Below are 26,572 nucleotides of genomic sequence, written 5' to 3' on the forward strand. Positions count from 1 at the left end.
AAAGAAACAAATGTTCAATTTATGAAAGAGTTATATAATTATAAGAATTATATTATTTCTTTGATTTATGTACATATATATATATATATATTTATTTATTTTTTTTTTTTCCTACAAGCTCCTAGAAAACTTAGTTAAATTTTTATTTAATTTTTTTTTATTTACTTTAATTTATTTTAAATTACTTTATTTTAATTTATTTAATTTATGTAATTAAACTTATTAAATTTATTTGATTATTCATTTTATTAACTTAAATGATAAAATTAAATAAAACTTAAATCTTTATTGATTGAAAAATCTATTTTTTGTTTTAAGTCTTGTTTATAAAGTCAATCATACATTGTTTTAAATATTACCATTTATCATAAAAAGTATGCGCTTTTTAAATTAATAAAAAAATAATATATATTTACAAATAAATTTTATATAATTTATGAAATATTTAATTTTAATATGCAGAGAGAAATAGAGTTGGTTTGTATGTTATAAAGTAGTAACAGATACTTTTAGTATTTATTTTTTTTAGTTTCTTGTTTTTGTTTTTTTTATCTTTAGCGCAAAGTTTTGTCCCTTAACCTTTTTAATTGATCATTATTTTTACCAAATATGGCTTATATGTGAATCTTTATTTAATATTTAATTTTAATAAGTTTATTTAATAAGTCTGCATCTACAAAATTACTCTGTAGTGAGATATTCCTAATGTTTATTTATTGGTATTTTATAAATTGTTTTTCAACCTCTTAAATTTCTTATGTTTAGTGTCAAGAAGTAATTTGACTTCTGACAAATTATTTTCAAAATGCTGTGGTAAAATAAGCTATAAAATTGGAAGTGATTGGTATCGATGGGGAAGACACCTAGGTATAAGTGATTCAGATCTTGATAACATTGACTCTGATCATATAAAATGTTATCGGAAAGCTGACAATGTTTTAAAAAAATGGAAACAATTAAATGGTTTTTTTTCATGGTAGCAATTAAAAAAAGAGTTGATAGCTTTTAATCGGCTTGATATAGTATTTGAAATTGATAGAGATTTCAGAGGTAAAATTAATATAACACTAATAAAATTTTTAATTTTTTCTTTTTCTACATTCTAATGTGTTTTTGCAAAACATGAGACATTTATGTCAATAGTAAATATTTGTTAAGTTAAAAGAAATTATTGGTATTTTTATAATTAATAATGAAACATGCATTTATGTCATTAGTAAATATCTGTGAAATTAAAGGAAATTAATGCTGTTTTTTTACTAAGGTCGTTAGAGAAGTTCATAGAACTTTATCTATAAAGATGAGACAGGAAATAATGAAATATTTATATATCATTTTAAACTGTGTTTAATTATGAACATTTTAAGTACTTGTTAAATTATTTTGAAGGTTTTTTAAAAAGTTATTTAAATTTTATCATATACGTTTAAAAGAAAAAATTTAAAAATGGAAAAATTTGAATATCGAGCATATATTAAAACCCGTGCTCTACTTGGAGTTTCAGCACAAGCCATAACCGATGAATTGGTTTTAGTTTATGGTGACCAAGCTCCACAATATAGTACAGTTGCCAAGTGGGCTCCTTTATTTAAAGATGGTAGAGAGAGTCTCGAAGATGGTTCTCGCTCAGGGCACCCTCAAACAACATATACAGCTGAGAATATTGAATGTGATCGAGGCATTATCGAAGAAAATCCGCATGCAACACATGATATAATTGAAGCCCTGACATCGATTAATCGTTTTACAATCAACAAAATCATTCACAACGCACTTAAAAAAAGAAAATTAACATCACTTTAGATGTCCCACAAGTTCACCAATCAAAATCGCAAGAATAGAGTTGAGGCATGTAAGGAAAATTTATGTCTTTTCAGAAACAGCCCATGGAGACTATGTGATATTATTACAGGAGATGAGTCGTGGTTTTATTTGAGACAAGTTGGAGACAAGTTGGCTAACGCTAGTTGGGTTGGTGAAGGTAAAGGTCCAAGAACTATAGTAAGATGCGACAGGTTTCAGCCAAAAAACATGTTCTACATCTTCTTCAAAACAACAGGTGTTGTTTATTTGGGTTATGTTGAAAAGGGAAACACCATTACGAGCGAATATTATATAAAAAATTGTTTGCAACATCTTATATGCAAAATAAATAAGCAAAGACCTAAAATAGGCACTCAAAACTTTAAATTTTTCCATGATAACGCTCGACCCCATGTGACTCAAACCATCACAAGATGTCTAAACCAAGCTGGAATTACAATAATTTGCCACCCACCATACTCACCAGGCTTAGCTCCATCCGATTATTAGTTATTCGACTTGATAAAAAAAAATCTTGATGATGATACTGATGTCTGAAGTCAAAAAACTTGCATAACGAAGCTACTTCAAAGTATACCCAAAGAAAAGTATAAAAAAACTTTTGACAAATGGCTTGAAAGGATGCAACTCTGTATAGATAATGATGGACATTATTTTGAACTTTTAATAAAATAAAACTAAAAAAAACTTTTTTATTTTTTATAGGGGAGTCCTACGAACTTTCCTAACGACAAAAGTAAATATTTTTTATACTGCCCTAAATGACATGAATTACTAAGATACAAATGTTATTTTTTAAAGTTTTATTAACATATATCTACTGGACCAAAGACACTACACAGTTTATTGATGTGGCACAAAACGTTTTGAACATAAGAGTGTCCTGTAGGTTTAGAAATATGATTTTTTAATTATGTACAAGGGTGCCTGAAAAGGTTTTAGGAAGACCTTTGACCCATTTAAGAATTTAGAAATATATGCATTATAATTTTCATTTTTAGTAAGCTTTTAATTAAAGTGGGTGGAACCTCATGGTTATCCAGCCACACAACTTGTTTATTTTTGAAGGGAGAGTTGAATTTTAAAAAAACAACCTGTTAATAGTTTGACAGGATGACCAGACAGTTTTATTATTTACAAAGAAGTGTTTATTAATAAAAACATATTTTTAACTACGAAGATTTTATTCCTTGTAATTATTTAAAAGAAACTTCTAAAAATATATTTAAAGTACAACACCTTTAAAAATGTATGTAAATTTTACACAACATTTAAAAATGAATACACTCCAGTGCATTATATAATTTTATTAAACCTAATAAAAAAAGCTGATTTTAATTAAATTTGACATGCATGCTGATAAAATGTTTGAAAGTACAACTAAACTGTTTCTAAAACCTTGTTGCATTTTGAAACCTGTTTTCTTTTCAATTCAAAATGCAAATGTATTAAAAAAATGTAAACACTTCAGTCACATTTTGAATCAAATTTTTTTCTCAATTCAAAATGAGATTCAAAATTGCATTTTTTTTTCATTTTGAAATGTTAATATATCATTTTTTTAAATGTTTATTAAGGTAAACATTTTGAGTCATGTGAAGAGGTGAATTATTAATATGAATTATTAATGACGTTGAACCTTTTTTTCATTAATAAAATAAATTTTTTCACTTTGTCAAACAATGTAATAAAAAACATTAATGATGCATGTGGAAATTTTTTTTTAATAAAAAAGTAGTCTTATCAAAGTAAATTAAATTAATGTGAAGTTTTATAAAACGTTTCATAAAAAGATAAAGTTATTCTCTTTATAAAAAGTTTTTTTTTGGTTATGGCTATTAATATTTTTATTCCAAGTAATTTCCTAATCCTCAATTTTACTTTTTTTTAAGTTTTTTATTTTTAATTAAACAGTTCTTATAAGTCATATGTTAGTAGTCAATAATTAAATTTTTTTCACTGTTTTCACCTAAGAAAAAATACCCAATAAAATTATAAATACTGGACTACTGTTTATCAAAGTAAACGACTCAAGTTAAACATATATGATATTTCAGTCACCTACAGGGCAACCGGTAAAAAACTGGAGGTTCCACCCCTAAAAGTTTTTTTCGCTTTTAATATGGGGAAATGAGGCTTTAAAATAAAAATAAATGTTTGAACTATGTAATTTAAAAAATATTTAAGTAATTGTAGATACCATTAACAACACCACACTTATAAATATCAATAACAGAACATTCATTTATGTTCAATATATGTCACTTAAACCTTGTACATATTGGTTTAAACATTGCATAAATACTTTCTCCACACTTTTTAGCAAAGTTACCTAATCCTTGGTTATGGTGTTCCACATAATGCTGTACATGACACAGCAGTAAGCAATTTTTCAACTTTTCTAGTTTGTAAAACAACAATATTTTACATGCTGGAAGTCTCATAAATTGGAGAATTGGAAAATGCAGTTTATAAAGTTATTCATGGATGATTTCATTTATTTGTTTTGATTGAATATTTACTGGACCAATTATCAATTCTGCCAAGAGTTTGTTTTGTGCCTAAATATAATGTAGATATAACAATAAACATGCTTTTTAAAGTCATATAACACATTTCCACATTTCAAGTCAAAAGTAACTTAAAAAGGGGTAATGGTGTAGTGGTAGAGCACTTGCTTCATAAGCGAAAGGTTCCAAGATGATCCCCACCACATCCTTGGTAAAACCGCGCTCAACTTGTTTCTCTGCGCAGCCACCTTGTTTGTCAAAGTTCTTGTTTCGGAATTGAGAGAGGGTTATCACCACAATTAGCAAAAATGTACCCTCCTCTTCCGTAGTGGCCTTCTCGGCCTCATTCTCGGAATTAACAAAAAAAAACAGGTTCAATTTTTCTATGATTTGTCTTAAATTATAATTAGATTCAAGAATATCTTCAACAATAGCTAGAAATTTTTGCCATTGTACATTCAAGAACTTATCTAAACTCTTAATGGTTGCTTTATATTATCTAAAGGTGTGAACCACATAATTTTAAATCTTGCACAAAATCTGATGTATTTTGAACATATGCAAAGTCTTTCAAAATAATACACGCCTTTAATATCATTAAAGTTACACTTCTGCACATTGTAGTATTTGGAAATATAATTTACTAGTTCAAAAATGAGATCAAAAATATTAGGCTCTATGGAAAGTTTATTTCCTAAATCTTTGAGTAGCAAATATTCTTTTTGTTATTATTTTGAATAGAAGTTATTTTTTTTAATTTTCTGATGTGTTAGTTCAAGAAGATATCCCCGATTTTAAGAGGATTTCTTCCTGTAAATAAACAAAACTAGAGTCGTCAACCAAATTTTATGCAGCCATTTTAATTTAATGATTCCATAAGCAACCTATATGTAATTTGCACTAAATTTGTATGAAAATAATTATTTATGCACCAAAAATTTTTTTTTTTTGTTTAGCTTGTGGTTATGGGGTCTCGATGGTTTTAAAATAAGATGGGGCATGTTGTATGTCTAAATATAGGTAATTGCAGTTAGGGAATTCAAATCTTGGCATATTCAGTCTTTAGAAGTGGATATGATTACTTAAATAGTCATTTTATCATAATCATAAATCATAGTAGGGAAAAAGTTACATCAGTTTTAGAGTGCTGGGGGTGTCTAGATTACATTTACAAAAAGAAATTACTCCAATATAGAAGTTAGTTTGGAGGGGTTTTGCTCACCTCTGGCCCACTGTGCACTGGTGGGTTTACTGATAAGAGGATTACCTGGTGCTAGACATATATTTTTTGATATATCAGAAAAACATTAGTTGATTTCAATTTGAGTAAATTACTTACCTCGTCTTGAAAAGTGAGACTAGCACTGCTGTTATTTCGAAAAAGAGTAGTTCATTTAAAGTTACATTCAATGAATGTATATTTTGAATGAATGATTCATAAACAAACTAGAGAAAGTAAGAATAACAAAAATTAGAACTTAAAAATCAATAAATTTTATTTAAACATCTTCACTTTTAACAAGGCTGCAAGCAACCACTATTAATGTTGGAAGTTACTGAGGACAAAAGATGAAGTTTAAAAGATTGTAAATTATATGAATCAGGAAATCAAAATGAAGGAAACAAATTCCAAAGAAATAATGTTCAAAAAAAAAATAGGGGTAAGAGAAATTTTGAAGCAATTAGGAACAGTCACAGTACAGCAGGCGCTAGATTTTTAGACCAGCACCCATTATAGTATTTATAGAAAAGAGAATGAGAAGCAACATTAAGACAACAGTTGAAAGTTGGCTGCAAGAGCATGTCCAACTACTTTTTTTTGTTTTGTTTGTTTGTCAGTTTACCTCCGAGAAGGCCGAAAAGGCCACTACAGATAAGGAGGCTACTTAATTGTGGTTATAACCCTTGCTCAACTTTACTACTCAGAAAAACAAACCTTGACAAACAAGGCTGCAGCGCGGAGAAACAGGTTAAGCACGGTACTACCAGAGGCGTGGTGGGAATCAAACTCAGAACCTCTCGCTTATGAAGCGAATGCTCTACCACTACACCACTACCGCATAAATATTTACAATGCATTTTTGCACATTGTCTAAAAGGGAAAGGGCATCATCCGAAGATCCGCTCCCAATATGTCAACAGTATTCCAGAAAAGGACGGATTTGAGATTAGAGATAAAGAATAGAACCTGGAACAAGAAAGCGGCGAGCTCAAAAAAGAGGTGCAACCTTAGCAGATGTTAGCTTTGCAATCAATTTAAAGTATGGTTTCCAAGAAAGATTAGAAGTAAAAGTTAATCCTAGAAGACGAAGGGTAAATGACTCATTGAGTACATTAATGTTCATAAATATAGGAAGATCCAGATTATTGTGATATGTTTTATTTGAGTCAAAGTTCACCACCCACTGAGAGCCCCATGCTGTAGCAGAAATGTGATCTTTTTCAAGCTCAAATCCCCCTCCAAGCAATCAGAGATTTATAACTTCTTATTATTCTTATAAGAATAAATAGTACAATGCCAATTTAGGTGTGAGATTTTCTGGGAGATTGTTTATGTAAATTAAAAAAGTATAGGGTCAAGAATAGAACCCCTGAAGTTATAGGAAATAAAAAAAAGTTCTGTCCATCAATGATAACTTTTATACTAAAATTGGTAAGGAAGGATTCAATAATAGTCAAGATGTTATCTGATACACTGTAAGAGGAGAGCTTATGGAGAAGATTAGCATGCCAAACTTTATCAAAGGCTTTAGAAATATAGAGAGCGATAATCCTAACCTCTCCACACCTACTAATGCATGATAAAACCTATCAAGTATTACCATTAACAAATCAGTAGTAGAACGAGAAGATGGAAATCCATATTAATGATCAGAAAGTAAGTTATTAGGTTCAAGATGAGAGATGAAGTATTTGTTAATACAAGACACAAAAATCTTGCTTTTGATAGTAAGAAGACTAATGGGACGATTGTTAGACAAGTCAGATCGCACTCCATAATTTTTGAAAATAGGTATTACAAATACTTATTTTCCAGCAGGCAGGAAAATAAGACTCTGATAAGCACTTGTTAAATTATTTTGAAAGACGACAGTTTTGACAGACGACAGCTCTAAAGAACACTTTTGCAAGACTATAACAGGTGTGTTGTTTCGACCACAAGCTGTAGAGGAGTCTAAGCAGGAAATTACTTTAGATACAGAAGCTGGAGTGATACGAATGTAAGCTGTGGATCAACCAATATCAGGTAGGATGTGATAAGAGGATTCAAGTGATGAGAATAATGAAAAGTTTTTAGGTTTTTAAGTGAGGTAACAAAATCTGAACCATGCAAGAGAAGTAGAACAACAGATTTTATATAGAATTATATAGATTTTATGTTGAAGATTCTCCAAAAGTCTTGGGAGCCCAATATTTGAGATTAAATGCGAGGTTTTGTGATCTGAGAGTAGCAGGTTTTTGTGTTGGACAAAATTATTTTACAATGGTTTCTAGTAATAGTAAACAGATGTCTGTTTTGGGAGAATTGTTTTTGTGATAAATACGGAAGTAATGGTCACTTATGGTTACAATTAGAAGTTGCAGCAGCACAATGAGAGAAAAATCATGGGGAAGAGTGAGGCTTAACTTGGAATCGTTGAGAGGGAGTAAAAGATTTCAATCCAGTCCAATCCAAGAAGTCACATAAGAAGCACATTTGTCAGCAGGAATACAAAAGATTTCAATCCAAGGGCCATCATTAAAAAATTATGGAAAGAGTTCCAGTCGTTGTAAGACATATGATGATATGGGGATGAAGAAGATTGAGATAAGAGTTTCAGAGTGATCAAACCGTTATCAGAAGCTCCTAAGGGTAAATGTGGAGAGACTGAGCTCTGACTAGGATCAGAAACATGAAATAAGTCAAGTAGAGAAGGTAAATGATTTGGATTGTCTGGAAAGTGAGTTGGAAAGTTGATTAATTGTGTAAGTGATTGAAAAAGGCAAAAGTTAGGGGCTTCTACACCTGCAAAATCACTGACACTAGAGCCAAGTCATTCAGTGTGATGATCATCAAAGTCACCAACAACAACGATATAGACTGAAGGATAAAGAGAAAGGGCTTGGTCAATTTGATCAGAGTTAACATTGAAAAGAATGCAGTATTGAGATAAAAAAGATCAATATAAAACAAAGAGAAAGGTGATAGAGGTGATAGAGTGAAGTTGTTCCAAACAAAAGTACATAAAATAATAACCTTTGGATTCAAACTAGTTTCCCAAAAAATGGTTGAGTTCATACCAATGTAAATGCCCAGGCCAAGTATATGACTATCAGAGTCTTTACAAATCAAAGGAAGATTATCATCATTAAGATCACAAGATAAGACAACTGAACTCAAATTAGTCTCACAAAGAGCAAGTAAGTATGGTGAACTTTTAAAAAGATGACACTCAACAGAAATAAAGTTACTTTGAAGACCACAAATATAAGGAATGATAGATTTAGAGAACTTGGTGATGACAATGGTTTTTTGTGTTTTATAGTTTTTGGTACTCAAGCCATTTTTGGATTTTTTAAAGAACTTGACTCAAACCATAGAATATACCTTATTTAATTCTTTACCAGAATATACCTCCCTATACCTTCTTAGATCGTCTTTTTTTTTTTTTTTTTTTTTTTTGAGCTCTTTTTTGGCTCCACTCCCTAGCCAAGTCTCTAACAAGTCTCTATTTTTCAATCTGTAAAGATTCTTCTTGAATACAGTGCAAACAATTGGCGGTTTACTTGTTCATCAAATATCCTGGCAAGATAAACAGCTAAATTTGTTCTTTCAAGTTTTTTTTTCTTCATGTTTTTAATTAATTTAATCTTGTCATACTTTTCCTTTCAATAGTAGAATTCATAATTAAATAAATATTAATCTTAGCGATACAACTTTCTGCAATTATTGCAATTATGCATAATTAATAATGCATAATTGCATATAATGCAATTATGCATTATTAAACTACTTAATAAGTTCAATTTTTTATTTTGTTTCGAAAATACCTTTATTGCGTAATTCACTTAGGGTTCACTAAACTTTTGGTCCGCAGTGTATAGTTATTACAAAACAATTTAAAATTTTGAGTTTGTCAAAAGTTACAGAGTAATTACTTTTTTTTCCCCTAAAAACAAACAACTATTTAAGCAAAAGATAGAAATATATATATATATATATTTATATACATATTTATATACATATTTATATATATATATATATATATATATATATATATATATATATATATATATATATTTACATATTTGTTCCATGTCAATATTAAGTCTTAAAGTTTTTGTTTTTAAGGAGTAATAACTTTACTATATCTTTTAGAGACTTTAAATTCATTAGAAGTTGTTAACAGGTTTTCTGCCAAGAAAGGTAATTATAATATTTGTTTGTTTCAAATTACTCAACATTTACTATATTTCAAAATGATTTATTGCAATCTAGTTTCAGTGTTCTTTGTTTACACACAATTGTATTTGTATCATGTCTCTTGCTCTTTGTCTCAAAATGAAGAGAAAGATAAAAAGGCATATTTTAACAAATTGAGCTTTAAATGTATATGATATTTTAATATACTGTAATCAGATATACTGCTTTTAAAAATGTTATTTTTATAAACTTGTTTAATAGTAAACATATATTAGATATGTATAACTCTCCTTTTTATACAAAGAAGAGTACACTAATGTCTAAATTATTTAGGTTTTTGCTCCTAGACCAGTCAATTAGTTTAAGATCATAACTTTAACTTTTGTCACTGTGTTTTAATTTTTTAGTTTGATTGACTATCTAGTATTTAGTACTATTTTAAAATAGAATTACAAACTGAAACTAAAAAATTTCCCATAAGGCCTTGTTTTAAATAAAAACAGCTTAGCACAGCTAAGGACTTAAGCTTGTCATGATTTCAACGTCATAAAATTATCTTTATTTTTTTATTTTTTATTTAAGGGCATTAACTTTTTTAAATTATCGCAAAATAGGTTCAATTTACTAATTAAGAAAAACAGATCTTGAAGTGTTATTTTGTTAATAGACATATTGTGGAATGTCTGTTTTGTTTTAATTTTTCATTGTTTTAATTATTCCGTTATGGTAGCATAATCAAATTCTTTAGTTGCATTACATTGGATAAATTGAAAATCATGTTGTTGGAAGACACGTGTTGGAAATAAAGTTGTGAAAAACTGAGAAATAATTGATTGTGGTAGTTAGCATTTTGTTCTTGGCGTAAAAAACTCAGCTGACATGCCCACTCGTCCTGCTGATTTGTGTCATTGTAGTAGCAACCCTTCAACCCATCTAGGGTTGAAGGTCCAGAATTTCTTAAGGAGAAAAGTGTTATTCCAATTTTGAATTTGATAACAATCATTTGATAGGAGAATGTAGTAAGCGTGGTAAGTTAAGTGAGGTAGATTGTAACTTGTCATAGTGTACTTTGTTTTGTGAGGAGGTGGTTCTCAAAAATATAATCAATATAACCAGGTATCTACAGCTCTCTACGTTAGAGTTAGTAACCTCATATGTTTTACATTTTGTCAAAAAATTGTTAAAGAATATAAGTATTAATGACAAAATGTTAATGAACAATATACTGACAGTTAATGAATATTATTATGGTTTTCATGTGGGTTAAAAAAATTTAAAAAGACAATCGTAATGATAAAAAGTTTGATAAAATAATAAACTAAAAATTGTAATAGTAAAGTTTTTAGTTTTGAACAAAAGCATCCTATTATTTATTTGTATTATTTTGCTGAAAAACAGTTATTTATGCTATCTTAAAATTCAAAATGCCCACAAAAAAAGTATTCCATCAAGGCGTCAAAAGCAGTCTTACAAAATTATTTTTGAATCACACAAGGCAGGAAAGCTTTTAAATCGGTGTTACACAACTGCATAGTTCGTAAATTGTTTCGAGGACAAACACTTGCAAAAAACAATCAAACATGATCTTCCTGAATTTTGAATACAATCAACTAAGAGTATCAAATATACTAATCTTGATTATGCTGTTTATAAAGGAAGACAACAATAAAGCTGATATATTAAAAGTATAAGTTATTATACTTATAAGTATAAGTTATTATTAACTTTAAGCAACAATTAGAGCTATTCATTTAGAGTTTACAAATAATCTTCAAGCTTAAATGGCAGGAAAAAATGCACCGATTTGTTTATATCCACAAGACTGCTTGAATCGAACAAAATACATTGGAAAATTATTTGAAAGTATTTGGAAAAGATTTTACAATATCTGTTGTTATAACTTCACACATTCGCTACGCCATTTTATGTCACAGACAGCACCATATTCGGATCATACTTGACAAAGCTATCCATTTCCAGATGTTGAATTAAATGCAAATTTGTGCATTTTCAGATTATTTTTTTTTTTCTTCATTTTTTTATAATATATAAAGAAATAAAAAAATGTGTTAAAACATATTTTTTAATATGAATTTTGAAATTTTTTGAGAAAGAAAAATTTGTAATTCCAATCACAAAAGTATAATCAATTGTTAAGATCCATAATATGCTTTATATGTTTGTATACTTTGTTCTTACTTTCATAACAAATTGTTGAAAGTTCTTTATCGCATGGTTTAATGATTAGCATAAATACAAATCCTTCATAAATACAATTGGTTACTCATATAAGATAGCAACATTTATTATTATTATTATTAAGTCCTTGTTCGTCCAATGCGGACGAACAAGGTGTGCGACCGCACGCGCTTTCCGGTAAGGCTTGCATAATGTATGTAAAAATTATGTAACATAATTTTTATTTTTTCTTATTAATGTTGAAATGTTATGCTTTATGAAATTTTTAGTTTGGGCGCCCATACTAGTCAAATGTTATAGGATTACATATGGCACTGATCTAGGTTTTCTCCATGTCTATATTTAACTCAAAGTTTTTGTTTGTTAGGAGTAATAATTTTTTTTATATTGTTTAGAGACTTCAAATTCACCTGAAGTAACTAACAGATTTTCTGCCAAGAAAGGTAATTATAAAATTTGTTTTATTCAAAATTACTCAACATTTACTATATTCTAAAATGATTATTAACTTCATGTGGTAGTGGTGTAGTGGTAGAGTGCTTGCTTCATAAGTAAGAGGTTCCGATTTCGATCCCCACCACAGCCCTTGTTCGTTAAGTTTCATGTTTCGGATTGATAGAGTTAAGAGAGGGTAATAACTATAATTAAGTAGCCTCCTTGTCTGTAGTGGCCTTCTTTGCCATGGGGAGGTAAACTTAAAAAAAGAAAAAACAAAAAAACTCTTAAATTCTGTGCTTTTGTTTTACAATCTTATACAATGTCTTTGGCTGCTGCAACCAGAGAGTTAATATAAGGCTTAAACGGTTAAAGTTTTATCAGTTTGTTAAAAATCCTTTAAAAAAATAACTTTTTATTTAAAGAAAAAATAAAATTATACATTGTTTATGTTTTCAGGCATAAAATATAAAAACAAAAAACAATTATTTCTTTGTGGTGATAGTTCTAAGTCACTATTTACAAATATTACAAATAACTGATAAGTGCTCTCCACAAATGTGTTTAAAAGTACTTAAAGTATATTGAACTGAAAGTACATAGCACATGCAGCCTTCTCCGTTCAGCCAGCGCTTTCGTGCATAAGTTTTTCACACTTGCCCACATGCCTGCAAAAACTTTGGCAAGCGCATAAAAAAGCGCTTGCCAAAAACCTAGAGTTTTGTTTTAAATTGCTACAAAACTTTTTTGTTCATTTGTGCAACTTTTATGAAAAAAAGACTTTTTTTACCATTTTTTTGTAAAACTGCTTTATCTAGTATTCATTCAAAGCATTCTTTTTGCTATTTTTATTTTAGTTTAAATAGCAGGAAAAAATGAATTTTAAATTGTGCAGGCTAACTTAAAGTTGACCATCCTGCCAGTGTTTTTTTCATGCGCTGGCATTAAATTTCTAATAGAGAAGAATGCTCATGGATCTGACACACATGACATGGCTTTCTGGCTCTGAATAAAGCATTTTGGTTAGGAGAATGTTGTTATGCAGACATAGCAATAGCGCATCTGTATATATATATATATATATATATATATATATATATATATATATATATATATATATATATATAGCACATCTATATTATCAATAGCACATCTATATTATCAATAGCACATCTATATGCCTATATACATCAATAGCACATCTATATATAGAACAACATAATGCCTTTTATGCCATAATAGTCAGGTTTTTTTGGCATGTAAGCTTTAAAAGGCACTCGCCCATATGTTAGAACAATTTGTTCATCAACACCATATCAGAAACAATAAACCATTAGCAACAATGTTTGAGAAATTGTTGCTAAAAGCTGCTAATTTAATATGTTTTCAATGTGTGTTTCCTTGTTGTTAAACCTCATGAACTTTGTGATCAACTCAATTCAAAACTTCACAGGTCTTTGAGAAACAGGTTATGTTTTCTCAAAGCACTCATAAGATAATTAATTCCACAATCACCAACCAATTCCTGTTAAGTTATGTCATACCTAAGCGGATTGAGAAAGTTATGCATATTTATACTATAAATTTATCAACACCGTAATTTAAATGCAACTTTATGTGAAAAAAAACTTTATGTTTTTAGCCATTTAATAAAAACTTATGTAGCAATTTAATAAAACTTACCGGCATTGTGCAATATGTTGAGACACTTTTCAGGTTATGGCACATTGATAACTTTTGTGAAGTATTCAGTCTTTTTTTTTTTTTTTTTTTAAATTAACTTCATAAAATCAATCTTTTGTAATAAAATGTTTTTATATAAACTAAATGCTTTTAAACAAAGTGACAATAAAATAAAAATTAACATTTTTTTTTAATTATATAAAGGTAAGTAATATTATTTAAAACTTAGTATAAAAATATAAAATTTAGTAAATTATATAAATATAGATTATTTTTTTATCATTTAAACGCAAATTTTATAAAAACAAGACTTTCAACAAAAACTGCTTTTTTTATAAAAATTAAAAAATAATCATCTTTAAAGTTAATAAAACTTTAAATTCAACTTTAAATAAATTTACTGGCGACTCAAATATATATATATATACATAGTAAATTACAAGTGAATGAACACTGCGCCATAGGTTCAAACAAAACACAAACATATATTTATGTTAAGTGACTTACGGGTAAACCAGCAAAATGCCAGTGGTCCATACACATATATCAAAAAACATACAAATATATCAAAAAACCGACTCACTTAATATCATAAGTGGTATTGTAAAGCAGTTTCGCCTTTTTCTTCATAAATTATTTTTACTTTTTTAGTTTAACCATAAAAGTTTGCTTTTAAATAATTTGATGCAATAAAAACTTGCTCTTAGTTTGCAAAATACAAAATAAATTTATAATTCACTTAATATGAGCCTTATATAATAATTTATAACATATATTATAGTATAATAAACCAGTGAGCTTAAGTAAAATATTAAGTTATTAAATGTAAACTTTGTCTGCAGTTTGGATAGTGATCATTACAGGCTGCTGATGCAGGGGTCAGGCGCATTGCAGAATTTTTTAAAACATTTTAAAGGCACTGCTGAAAGAAAAAATCTTTTTATTATTTCTCAATGATTTAATTATTTCTTTTGTTCATCGTACTATTCGTATAGAAATTTATCATCGTATAGATTAACTTTTTAATCTAATTAAAAACTTTTTAAACTACGCAAAGATAAAAGATAAAAAAATAAAAAAATATTTACTTTTTCGTTTATTAAATAATTCAAACTTCATTAAAAAAATTATAAAAGAAAAAAGTTTAGAATTAATAAAAGTTTAGAAATCATAAATTCTAAATTAATTTTTTTCTAAAATTCTAAATTCTAAAAATTCAAAAAAATTATAAAAATTTTTTTTTTAAGTTTTTTTTTTTTTCGTTAAAAATTCATTGCTTTTTTCAGTCAATTTTTTTAGTAATTTTCTCCCGTCAATTAAGTTTTTTTTGTTCATTTTTGAAATGTTTTCAAAAAATCTAAAAACCATGATCAAGTTATTGTATCTAAATATTATATGTGTGGTCAGATATAGAGTGTGATTGCACTCACTTCCCGACCAAGCCTGTATGTTAGTTATGCGTGTTTCTCCTTCTTTTAAAAATAAGAGCATGCTAATGCAGGCCTTGTTTAATTAAAAATACTTGATGCATTAGCATAGTATGAATTTGATGTAATAAAGTTTCTCTTTATTTTTTTATTTTTTAAGGACCTTAAGTTTTTAAACTATTACATTATAATAAATTACCACAAAATGAGTTCAATTGAAAAAATAACTTTCTGATGTAAATATAATATGGAATGTATTTTTTTAATATCAAATAACTAAATTAAATATTATATTTTTAAAAAATATTAAATATAAACTAATTTCTTTCTTTTCTGTATGTTTGTGCAAATGAATTAAAAATGTTTATTTTTATTTTTTATTATTGTTTCTTAAATTTGTAATTGCGACTTTGCAACTGATTATGATTTTTTATTTTTAAAAAGTGTGTCACAAATATAAGTTTCTTATTGCAAAAATTGAAACTTTATTTAATTTACCAGCAATTATTTTAGGCCCCCAAGTACCATTTATCAAAAAATATACATATAGTGATACCTTTTACGCAACAATATACATTTTTAGTTAAAAAAAAAGTTCAACATAAAATTTATACACAAAAGGTTAACATACACTTTGAAATCACTTATAAAAAATTTACAAGGAGTTTAGAAAAAAAAAAAAAAAGAATTGCGGTAAAAGTAAGCTAGTTTTTTTTCAATAGTTTTCAAGTAAATTGAAATAGAAATTAAGTTTTCTTTGTTTTTAATTTTATCTTAATTATATTGAACGTAATCGTACTTCAAACTTTTGTAACAAACTTTTTTCACATAATCTTTAGTCAAACTTTTAAGTAGTTTTTATAACATTAATTAGTTTTTTCATTTTAAAATAATTCATCTAATTTTTCTAATTTACATAATTAACTAATTTAGATATTAAAAAATAATAAGTAGTAGCTAGTAACCGGTATTGCGTAGGCTTGCGTAGGCTTGCGTAAAATAGCGTACCATGTACATAAATTGCAAGCTAAGTAACGTTTTAAAACAAGGCCTCCTAATGTCCAGATTATTAAAGTTTTTGCTTCCAGTTGTCTAGTAAATTTAGTTTATAATTTTAACTTTTGTTGCTGTGTTTTAATTACAGTATGATTGACTGTCTGCTCTCCTACACAAAACAAGGGTGTCTGGCAATCCTAGTTTTGTATGATAGCTATATGTTATTTGTGTTTCTGTGAGACAACCAGTAAAGTAAACAGAGAAGTTATTATAAGACTAGATTGTAGATGGTAACAATGTTAATCAAGAATCCAAATGTCTGGTAATCCAGCAATCTAAGAAGAAAAATAGCCTCTATAAAATTTTATAAAAATTGCTATGACAACACTATGCTAGTGTTTACTTATTTCATTTCTGTTTATAGCTACTATAAACAGAAATGAATCAAGTAAATACTTCCATAGGATACTAAATATATGTGGCATTGCATTTGGTTTAGTGGTTGCTATTATAACCGAAGGAAAAGTTTCTTTAAAAAAACCATTAAACAAAAATTACAATCACCAGACTGTCAGTCTACTGATTGATTACAATCAGAAATCAATTACTGATTGTAATCAGTCTACTGATTGATTACAATCAGTAAACAAAATTTACAATCAGTAGACTAGCAAAGTACAAAAGTACCAAGTGTTGACTTAGTTAAATGTTATTCAACACCTCCCACCACTCAATGAGAACTTACTATATGAGGTACCCCTCCAATGAAAAGAAGGATATAGACCCTGTGTTTTTTTCAATAGCTTAAAAATATTTAATGCAAAAATTTATAAAATAATTTTAAAAGGCATCTCTAATAAAATATAAAGTGTGTATAAAATACAGGCCTTGTTTTAAATAAAAAATGCCTAATGCATTAGTTTAATGCAATATTTGACATCATAGAATTCTTTTTATTTTTTTATTTTTTAAAGACTTTTTTAAATTACTGCAATAATATTATTTCCGAAAAATGAGTAAAATGTTATTTAACAAATTTTATTATTACTATAAGGATATGTTTATTTTCTTTTAATTTTTTAATATTAAATAATTAAATTTTATTTTGCATTTTTTAAAATGTTTGATATTAACAAATTTCTTTCTTTTCTCAACATTCGCATAAATGAATTAAAATATGTTAAATTTTTGAATTTTTAAAATTAAAATTTCTTAAATTTCTAATTGCGGCTTTGCAACTACAAATAATTTTTAATTAAAAAAATACTAGCAAGTAACAAATGAAAAAATTGCATTAATTTATTTGCTTTATTTATTAAAAATTTATTATTTTATTATTAAAATTATATTGCTGTATATATCATTTATTAAAAAATAATCGCGTTATAAAAAAAAACTTTAACTTACGTTTTGTTCAAACTTAATAAATAAACAGCTGCATCAAGACTTGCATTTTGATGCAGCCATTTATTTAAAATTTAATTTTGAGTTTAAAAAAAAATGTTTAGGAAGGAAAACCAAAAAAACAATTGCTATAAATATGAGGTAATTTTTTAATAAGAACAAATAAAATTTCAATATTGAATAATATTTAGTAATGTTTTTAAATAAATTTGACAGTCAAGTTAAACCTAAGCATTAACTTTAATTTTGATAAACTTAAATACATTTTTAAAATCAAAATTAAATTACATATTTTTAAAATCTAAATTAAATTATATATTTTTTATCAGAATAAAATTATATATTTTTATTAAATTAGTTTTAAATTAAATAATATATTTTTTATCAGAATTAAGTTATTTTTATGATCTTTGCTTCAAGCTTAAAAAATCAATCATTACAATAAAATAAAAACTAAACAAAAATAAACATTTAATTTTATTTGAGTTTTTTTCATTAGTGAGTAGCGCTTATATCAAACATAGTTGTCATTCAAACTTTTGTAGCAAATATTTTCACATAAACATCATTCAAAAGTTAATATGACTTTTTTTTAAATTAATTACTTCTTTTATCTTACCGCTTATAAAATAATTTAAAGTTAAAAAATGATAAAAAGTTGATAAAGGGGAATGTATATTGCTTACGCGTAACCTTTTAAAATATGGCTAGGCGTAATATAGTCAATTATTATTATTGCTAACTCGACAAAAACAACATAGAAGCACAAGTTTTTAGTTGCAAAAACTTGTTTTAATACTGTAAAAACTGGTTTTATAATGTGTTACCAGTAAACATAATTATTCTTATCTTAGTTAAGTATAATTTTTTTTTTAATATGACTTCACCTCCCCAAGGCCACAAAGGTCACTACAATCAAAGAGGCTTCTTAATTGTGGTTATAACCCTATCTTAACTCTTTAACTATGAAACATGAACCTTGGCTAACAAGGCCATTGCAGGGAGAAACAAGTTGAGTGTGCTACTACCAGGGGTTTGATGGGAATTGAACTTGGAATTTCTCACTTAAGTAGCGAGTGCTCTACAACTACACCACTACCGCAGTTCCATTAAACTGTGTAGAATTTACTGTGCAGTACAGCACTCAACTTGTTTCTCTGAACAGCAGCATGGTTTGTCAAGGTTTCTGTTTTTTAAAGATGGAAGATTAAAAGGAAGTTGTAGTAATGTTAAAAAAAGTAAATAATTCTTTGATATTAATTATATTCTTTTGATATAATTAATTCTTTGATAGTTAGGTGTTAAAGTTAGTTGAGTTTCATGTTTACACCCAATATTAACTTAACAAGTTTGTTGCATGGATATCTGTAATTAGCCTTACATAAAGTTTGTCTGAAGTAAAAACTTTACATAACTATCATTTAGATTCTTCAAATTCACCTGATATTGCTAGCAGAGTGTATGTCAAGAAAGGTAATTACAGTAGTTTGAAGTAATTATAAATTTTATTAATCTTAAATGAAAAGTTTGTTAAAAATTTAACTTAAGCTTTGCATAACTATGTTACATTTCATTTATAACAGATTTAATTTCGTGAGTAATTACTAGAAGATAATGATAATGATAATTTATATTTAGATATATGCACAGCACTGAAAAATTATTATCTGAAAAATTATGGGAAAATAAATGAAGTTCAACCATTATTAAAAGCATCTGCTAATGTTGATCTAATACATAAATTTGTTGATCTATGTATTGTTGATGCATATAAATATAATTTTGAAAAAAAATTATATTTATATAAAATATAAATATAATTTTTAAAATAAAATAAAATGCCTAAATATAATGCTCAAATGGATGTTGTTTGTAGTGTTGAACGAAAAAAATTTCTTGAAAAGCAAATGAGTTATACACCAATTCCATACAGTGACATTTTTATGAATGAAAAATCTGTAATATTATTATCTGGAATAGCTGGTATTGGGAAAACATGGTTGCTCAAAAAGTGTTTGCTTGATTGGTCAAATAATTTAATTTGGACAAATGTTGAACTTGTATTTTATTTGGAATGCAGGAGGCTTAATCAATATCAAAATATTTCGAATATTAATGAATTACTACATGTTTTCTACAAAGATATTTTAAATGATTTTAGTATTAGTAAGCACACTGCATTGTTTATAATTGATGGATTAGATGAATTTAAATATTTAAATGAATTATTAAATCCAAGTTCAAGTTGTATCTATCCGATTGTTAATGCTTTAACAGAAGTTCAAAATTATAAGCATATAGTTGCTGGTAGAGTTTATGCAATTGATAAATACCATTATATGTATACAGAGCATAGTGATAAGTTAACCATTCAAATAATGGGGTTTAACAAAAATGGGATAAATAATTATGTAGAAACTCATGTTAGGGAAGAAAAAAAAGAAGTTGTTAAAGCAATTTTGAAGGAATCTCCAATTGCAAAAGTTATGGCATCTGTTCCATTTTATTTATCTTCAATGTGTAAAATTATTAGTGATTCAAATAAAATATATACAACTTCTTTCTTAACAATGACAGATTTGTATGCAAATATTTTTTTATACTTTTTGCAAAAACACATTATCAAAAACAATGGATTAGTATATCAAATGATGGAGAATGAGAACAATAAGAAATACGTATTAAACATTTGTAGGATAGCTTTTGAATTGTTTATTGAAAATAAATTTCTTTTTTCAAAAGAGGAACTTTTACTAGTTATCAATGACTTTAATGAAGTTGAAGAAAGTCTTTTTGGTTTTATTGAAAAGGTTGAAACACATCTAGGCTATCATTACCAATTTGCACATTTGACAATAATGGAGTTTTGTGCATCTGTATATGCATACAATTGTTTAAGTAGTGATGAAATAATGGCCAATGCAAAGCTGAAGAGTTGTTTATCAATGATTTGCGGATTAGCCAATAAAAACCAAAATAGCTTACTAAAGTTTCTTATTTACCTAAATCCTTCGAAAATCTCTTATGAGGAGTCTTCAATTTTGTTGCCTATTTTGGGTAAGTTCTAAAATTTTGTTGCAGTACTGTAAGTTATTTTTGATAAATATACACGTGTTTTTAAAGAATATAAAAAGAGTAGAAATTTAAATTTTTTGTCAAACTTGAAACTTGAAACTTTTTATCAAAATGTTAAACAAAAGTTTAAAAAATTTAAAGAATTTTAAAAAGTTTAAAAAGTTTAAAGAATTTTAAAACTTGATTTTAAAAAAATTTGTCTAGTTTTTTGTTTTTTTTTTGAATTTTTGCCTAGTTCTGTAATGTTATTATTTTATTTAAAGCAAAAATTTATTGACATCAAAAAATTTATCGTCTTTTAAATTGCTTCTTTTCTAAGCTATTTTATATCTTTCCTCCTTTTTATGATTTTTTTATTTTGTGTGTGTAACAATGTTGAGCAACATTTTTAGAGAAATTTGAATAAATTCATCAATGTTCTTTTTTTTATAAGAACAGTAAATAGAAAATAAAGTTGCATGAGTATACAAAATATAAGCAAATTCATTTTTAAGATGTGCAGCCATTGCGCACCTTAAATATGTTAAAGGTGTCAATGCAATTTTTGTCATCTCTAGATTTTAGAACAACTATTTTCATGTATTTTAAACTGTTTTTTTTTTAAATTAGAGTTAATTTAAAGTTTTCTGAGTTGAAAAAAACGTCATAACAAAAGGTAAAAGAATATTATTTTATTTGTATAAAAAAATATTTAAAAATATTTAAATAAATATTTGTATAAAAAGTGCTTCTTTTTTTTCATTATAAATAGTTAAAAAAAAAAAATTGCTTTACGATGCTTATGTAATCTTTGATCACACCAAATTACTTACAAAGAAAGATTATTTTGATCACACCAAATTACTTACAAAGAAAGATTATTTTGAAAAAATTCAAAGGCAGTGTCTGAAAAATTTGTTATAAATAAGGAAAGCAAAAATGCTTTTACAAAATGCTTTAAGTACTTCAATTGTGCTGAAAAAATGATTTTAGGCAGAAATATATTCAAATAAAAATGAAATAAAAAAAGTATATATATAATAAACTTAAATTAAAATAAAAAATATATTAAAATAAGAATGTTATTCAACAGTTGTAGTTTATTGTTTTATAACAGTTGTTTTTTAACATAAAGTTTGTTGCACATCAAACCTTCGGTTATGTGAATTTTCCAAAGAAATTTTTCCATATTTAACTTTAATTCAAGTTTGCAATTGTTGTACAATATATGTATAACTATTGGACATATATACTTATAGACATTAAAAAGTACAGCTTTTGCTAAATGTTTTTTTTATCAACATCTTTTGAATGTAAAAAAGACAAAGCATAGAGAATTAATTAGGGAGGAGGTGCAAGGGAGGGGGGAGGGGAATGGTCCAAAGTTGTATATTTTTTGTTTAAGTTATTCTTATTTAGTTTTTTTAAAAAGTTCAAATAAAAACTCAATTAAGTATTAATAAAAATAATAAAAACAAAATTAAGTATTTTTTAAATTTATATAAATAATTGATTTGTTTTATATTATATAAGATATATTTTAATTATAATTTATAATAAAATGAAATTCTTTTATTTTAAAATAGATAAAAAAAAAGTTAAATTATTCTTTATAGTTCTATAATTTTTATCAAATAAATATTTTTTAAAGTTTCTTAGTTTTAATTTTTTTATATACAATTATAATTTAATATTAATGCAATAATGGAAATGAAGTTATTACCTTAAGTATTTTGTATTTAAAATAATAAATTGTAATTAATTTTTTATTAAATTATAATTTAATAACAATATATGCATAAACATGTAAAATATTATAATTTATACAAAATTATTTTAATTATTATTTATTTGTTTGTTTCTATTTATATTTAATATTTAACTTTACTTTAGATCGTCTAAGTAAAAGTTATTACGAAAAAGATTTATTCATTGAATGTTTTTATGAAAGTCAATCATCATTTACTGATAAAATAATATCTATCTTCAATGAACGATGGTTTGAATGGTGTATTTGGATTAACGATGGAAAAACTTCTTACGAAACTTCTTGCGATAATTATTTCATAAATCATTACATTAAAATTGGAAGAAAGTTAGGGTGGTTACGTGTTAATAAAAATAATTTAAGTGATGAAGAAAAAAATCTTTTAATTTTATGTTCAACTAATGTTTGCAATGTTGATTTTTCTTGTCCTATTTATTTCGAAGGATGGAAACCGAAAAATAAGATTAAAAGGTTGCGGATAAACATCTCAAGTAATTTAATGACAAAAAAAGATTTCGAAGAAAACTTTCTTCCTTGGATTATTCTTTGCGAAGAGCTTCATATTAAACTTCACAAAGACATTGACTTTATTAACGATATTTATAAATGGATTCATTGTTTAAATATCGTGAAGTTGGAGATCAAGTTCTATTAGGTTTTTATTCACATAGACAAACTAAAAAAGGTTATAACATTTAAAAACGTTTAATAGCTTAAATATGTAAAATAGAAACAATATTTATGAAATATTTAAAATTTTAAAGTTTAGTAAATCTTTTATTATTGAAATATCATATATTTAATTCGTTTTGAAATATTATAATAATAATAATTATAATATAATTTATTAAATTTAACTTATTATGGCATATAATAAATTGAATTTGTTAACAATAATTGATAATAATATTATTATAGCATATATTTTTATAAAATTATTTTTTTAAATTTTGATAATAATATTAAGAATAATACGATGATTTTATATATTTTTTTATATATGATTTTAAGTTTTTAGTTTTAATTTTTATATATTTCTTTATATGTGATTTTAAGTTTTTAGTTTTAAATTTTATATATTTCTTTTTATATGATTTTCAGTTTTTAGTTTTAAATTTTATATATTTCTTTATATATGATTTTATACTTTTGAGTTGAATATTTTCTATATCATTTTAAGTTTGTTTAATTAACATTAATTATAATTTTTAATACGCTGATTATGAAGTTTGTAATTATAATTAAAATAAAAACTAGATAAATTTTTGTTAAATATATATATATATTTTTTTACGACTTTGTTTTAAATATTTTTCAGGTTTCAAAATTTAAAAATATATTTGTAACGATATATGGAGAATTTTTTGTGTAGTATTTTATATATTTGACATTTATGTTGTATTATATTTAATATTTTTGTTTTATACAAAAAATGAATTAAATAATTTATTTTATTATAGTTAATTTGTATTCAAATAGTATTATTATATTATATATTAGTCAACTTACTGTTAATGCTCATTTGTGCGTGTTTGCAGAACACAGAACTCATGGCAGCCATTAAACCTTTAATTGCGAGAATGAATCTTTTAGCACCTTTTCTTTTAAAGAAAATATGGCTATGTAAATTTAAAGTTATGTAATTTTTAAGAACTGAGTACTGTTAAGAAAAGGGGTATATAATATGAATATATAATATATATAGAATATTGTTTTGTTTTGTGTTTTAAAAAACAAAATTTAAAAAAAACAAAAACAAGCTAAGGCATGGTTGTCGACACTGGTAAGGCCAGAGGGGCTATGCCTTACCCCCCCCCCTTTCCCTCCCTCTTTTTCGCACTAAGAAAAATTTTTTTAACTTTTTTTCTAGACACTAAAAATAATAAAAGTAGTCAACATTATATAAAATGAAAATAAATAAAAATTAATTATTAGTAATTATTAGTAATTTATTAGTAATTATTAGTCTTAATCGTACTAAAGGCAGTTAGAATAAGAGTATTACTCAAATACAGTGTCGCACTAATCTAAAAAAAAAAATTTAACTGTCTTTTACGTTACGAAGTAAAAGTTTTTCCTATAATAATTAAATCTATATAATTTGAAACCACATTTTAAGCTTAGTAAGTTAATAAATTATAATTTATTTGAAACTAGTAATGCCGTATGTAGTAAACCGTAAAGAAGTTATTTTTAAAACAAATTCGAAAATTGTTTCAGCATTGTCGTTTTGTAATAAAATTAATTCAGCATTAAATCAGCAAATATAATTTTTTCTGAAATATCCACAAAGAACAAAAGTTTGCCATTGAAAACTACGTATCAAAATATATAAAAAGTGTCAACGTTTTTGATCATAATAATTTCAAAGACAATTATGTTTTTTTACAAAAATAAGAAAGCTGTAAATACTGATGTAATAGTAATGGTGTAAATACCGATGTTGTAAATAATAATGCTGTGAATATAATCACAACAAGTGAAACAAATTTATATCAAGAATTTAACATATATCTTGTTAATGTAGGAGATAATGTAATGGAGAAAAACCCAACACTAGTATAGATAATAAAAAAACAACTAAACTTGAATTTAATAAAGCAATAACTAATTATTTATATATTTATAGTATTATCTTCATTTGAAAATAGTATATTCCCTGACAAACTTAAATTAGTCAAAATTAATCCGATTCTCAAAAAGGTGATTGCAATAATGTTTCTACCTATCAACCTACTTCTCTACTTCCAGTATTTTTAAAAGTATTTGAGAGAGTAACTTATAATAGAGTTAATAATTACTTTATATAAACAGTTTATTATACAAAAATCAGTTTGGATTTTAATGCAATTGCTCTACTGAACATTTTTTATATATATATATTCGTCATTATTAATATAAGTTTGTACAACACTTTACCGTGAAATATATGACTGGAGCAATAGAAGACAATAGTCTTATCATCTTGCCCCATTTTTGTCGTTGACAAAATATAACAAAAATATAAACCAAATACAAATATAATAAAATATTTATAATACATATAATTTTTTTTTTTTTTTTTTTTTTTTTTACAATGAACATTATTAAATAACCAAGTAAGTAATACAATAGAATTTCAAGAAAAAGTGAAGATTTAAAATAAAAATGGAAAAATTTTAAAAATAAGAAAAAATTTTAAAAATAAGAGATTGTTTCATTAATGTTGAGGTCTAGTAGCTGTTGTTTTACAACGCATTTAAAATGTTGGAATGAGTTTATCGTTTTTATTTTGTTTGTTAGAAATGAGTTCCACAATTGGGGTCCTCTGCTGGATATTGAGAATATAGATTGTCTTAAAGAGGTTTTCGGAATATAGTAGTTCTTGATAGAGTATTTTGTTTGATATTTGTGATTGATAAGGCGAAAAAAGTTATGGAAGACTTCAGGGACCAGATCATTTTTGAGTTTAAACATGAACTGAAGAATGCAATAGATATTTTGTTCATAGATATTAAGAACTCTCAGTTCCTTCATTAAATGTTTAGAATTGGCATTTCTATTTTTTTTTGTTAATATACGGCATGCTTGTTTCTGTTTTTTATTTATTAAATCTAGTTTTGATTGGTAGGTACTAGCCCAGGCAATATTGCAGTAGTTAATATAGCTATGTATATATGCAAAATAAAAACATTTAAGGCATTATTTAAAATATATCTGGTTTTATGCATAATTCCAATGTTTTTAGATATTTTGTTTTTTAATATATTAATGTGGTCTTTCCAGCTTATATGTTCATCTAAGAATACCCCGAGAAATTTGACTGAGAACGCTCGATTTAGTCTAACTTTGTCTAATAGAATATCTGGAAGTTTTAATGGTAGTTTGT

The 26,572-nt window shown here is 26.0% G+C and overlaps 1 protein-coding gene and 1 long non-coding RNA gene across 4 annotated transcripts in view; both read left to right on the forward strand.

Annotated features, from left to right (window-relative positions):
• The window catches only part of LOC136074806 (uncharacterized), a 30,733-nt gene extending 11,077 nt beyond the window's left edge, over positions 1 to 19,656 (forward strand). Inside the window, exons 2-6 of one of the 2 annotated variants that reach the window (XR_010635454.1) lie at positions 766 to 1,050; positions 9,694 to 9,741; positions 12,333 to 12,380; positions 19,308 to 19,355; positions 19,521 to 19,656. This is a non-coding gene — a long non-coding RNA (uncharacterized LOC136074806). The remainder of the gene's footprint in view (positions 1 to 765; positions 1,051 to 9,693; positions 9,742 to 12,332; positions 12,381 to 19,307; positions 19,356 to 19,520) is intronic. The other variant, XR_010635455.1, reaches the window with a different exon arrangement.
• Positions 19,657 to 19,734: 78 nt separating this feature from the next.
• On the forward strand, positions 19,735 to 23,565 carry LOC136075158 (NACHT, LRR and PYD domains-containing protein 12-like). 2 transcript variants are annotated; one of them, XM_065787521.1, is made up of 2 exons: positions 19,735 to 20,939; positions 22,830 to 23,565. In XM_065787521.1, exons 1-2 carry the CDS (start codon positions 19,742 to 19,744, stop codon positions 23,357 to 23,359), a joined length of 1,728 nt encoding a protein of 575 aa, XP_065643593.1. In that variant the 5' UTR covers positions 19,735 to 19,741; the 3' UTR covers positions 23,360 to 23,565. The 2 variants fall into 2 exon arrangements, with proteins under 2 accessions (XP_065643593.1, XP_065643594.1); XM_065787522.1 differs by lacking the exon at positions 22,830 to 23,565 and adding an exon at positions 21,567 to 21,691.
• The last annotated feature ends 3,007 nt before the right edge of the window (positions 23,566 to 26,572 follow it).

Source organism: Hydra vulgaris, chromosome 01 (assembly GCF_038396675.1).
Source record: "Hydra vulgaris chromosome 01, alternate assembly HydraT2T_AEP".
Taxonomy (NCBI): domain Eukaryota; kingdom Metazoa; phylum Cnidaria; class Hydrozoa; order Anthoathecata; family Hydridae; genus Hydra; species Hydra vulgaris.

Bases quoted from the DNA above. Each gene is read 5' to 3' on its own strand.
- LOC136075158 (XM_065787521.1), top strand. From the start codon at position 19,742: ATGGATGTTGTTTGTAGTGTTGAACGAAAAAAATTTCTTGAAAAGCAA. The intron at 20,940-22,829 runs GTAAGTTCTAAA...ACTTTACTTTAG, and splicing joins AATTTTGTTGCCTATTTTGG to ATCGTCTAAGTAAAAGTTAT.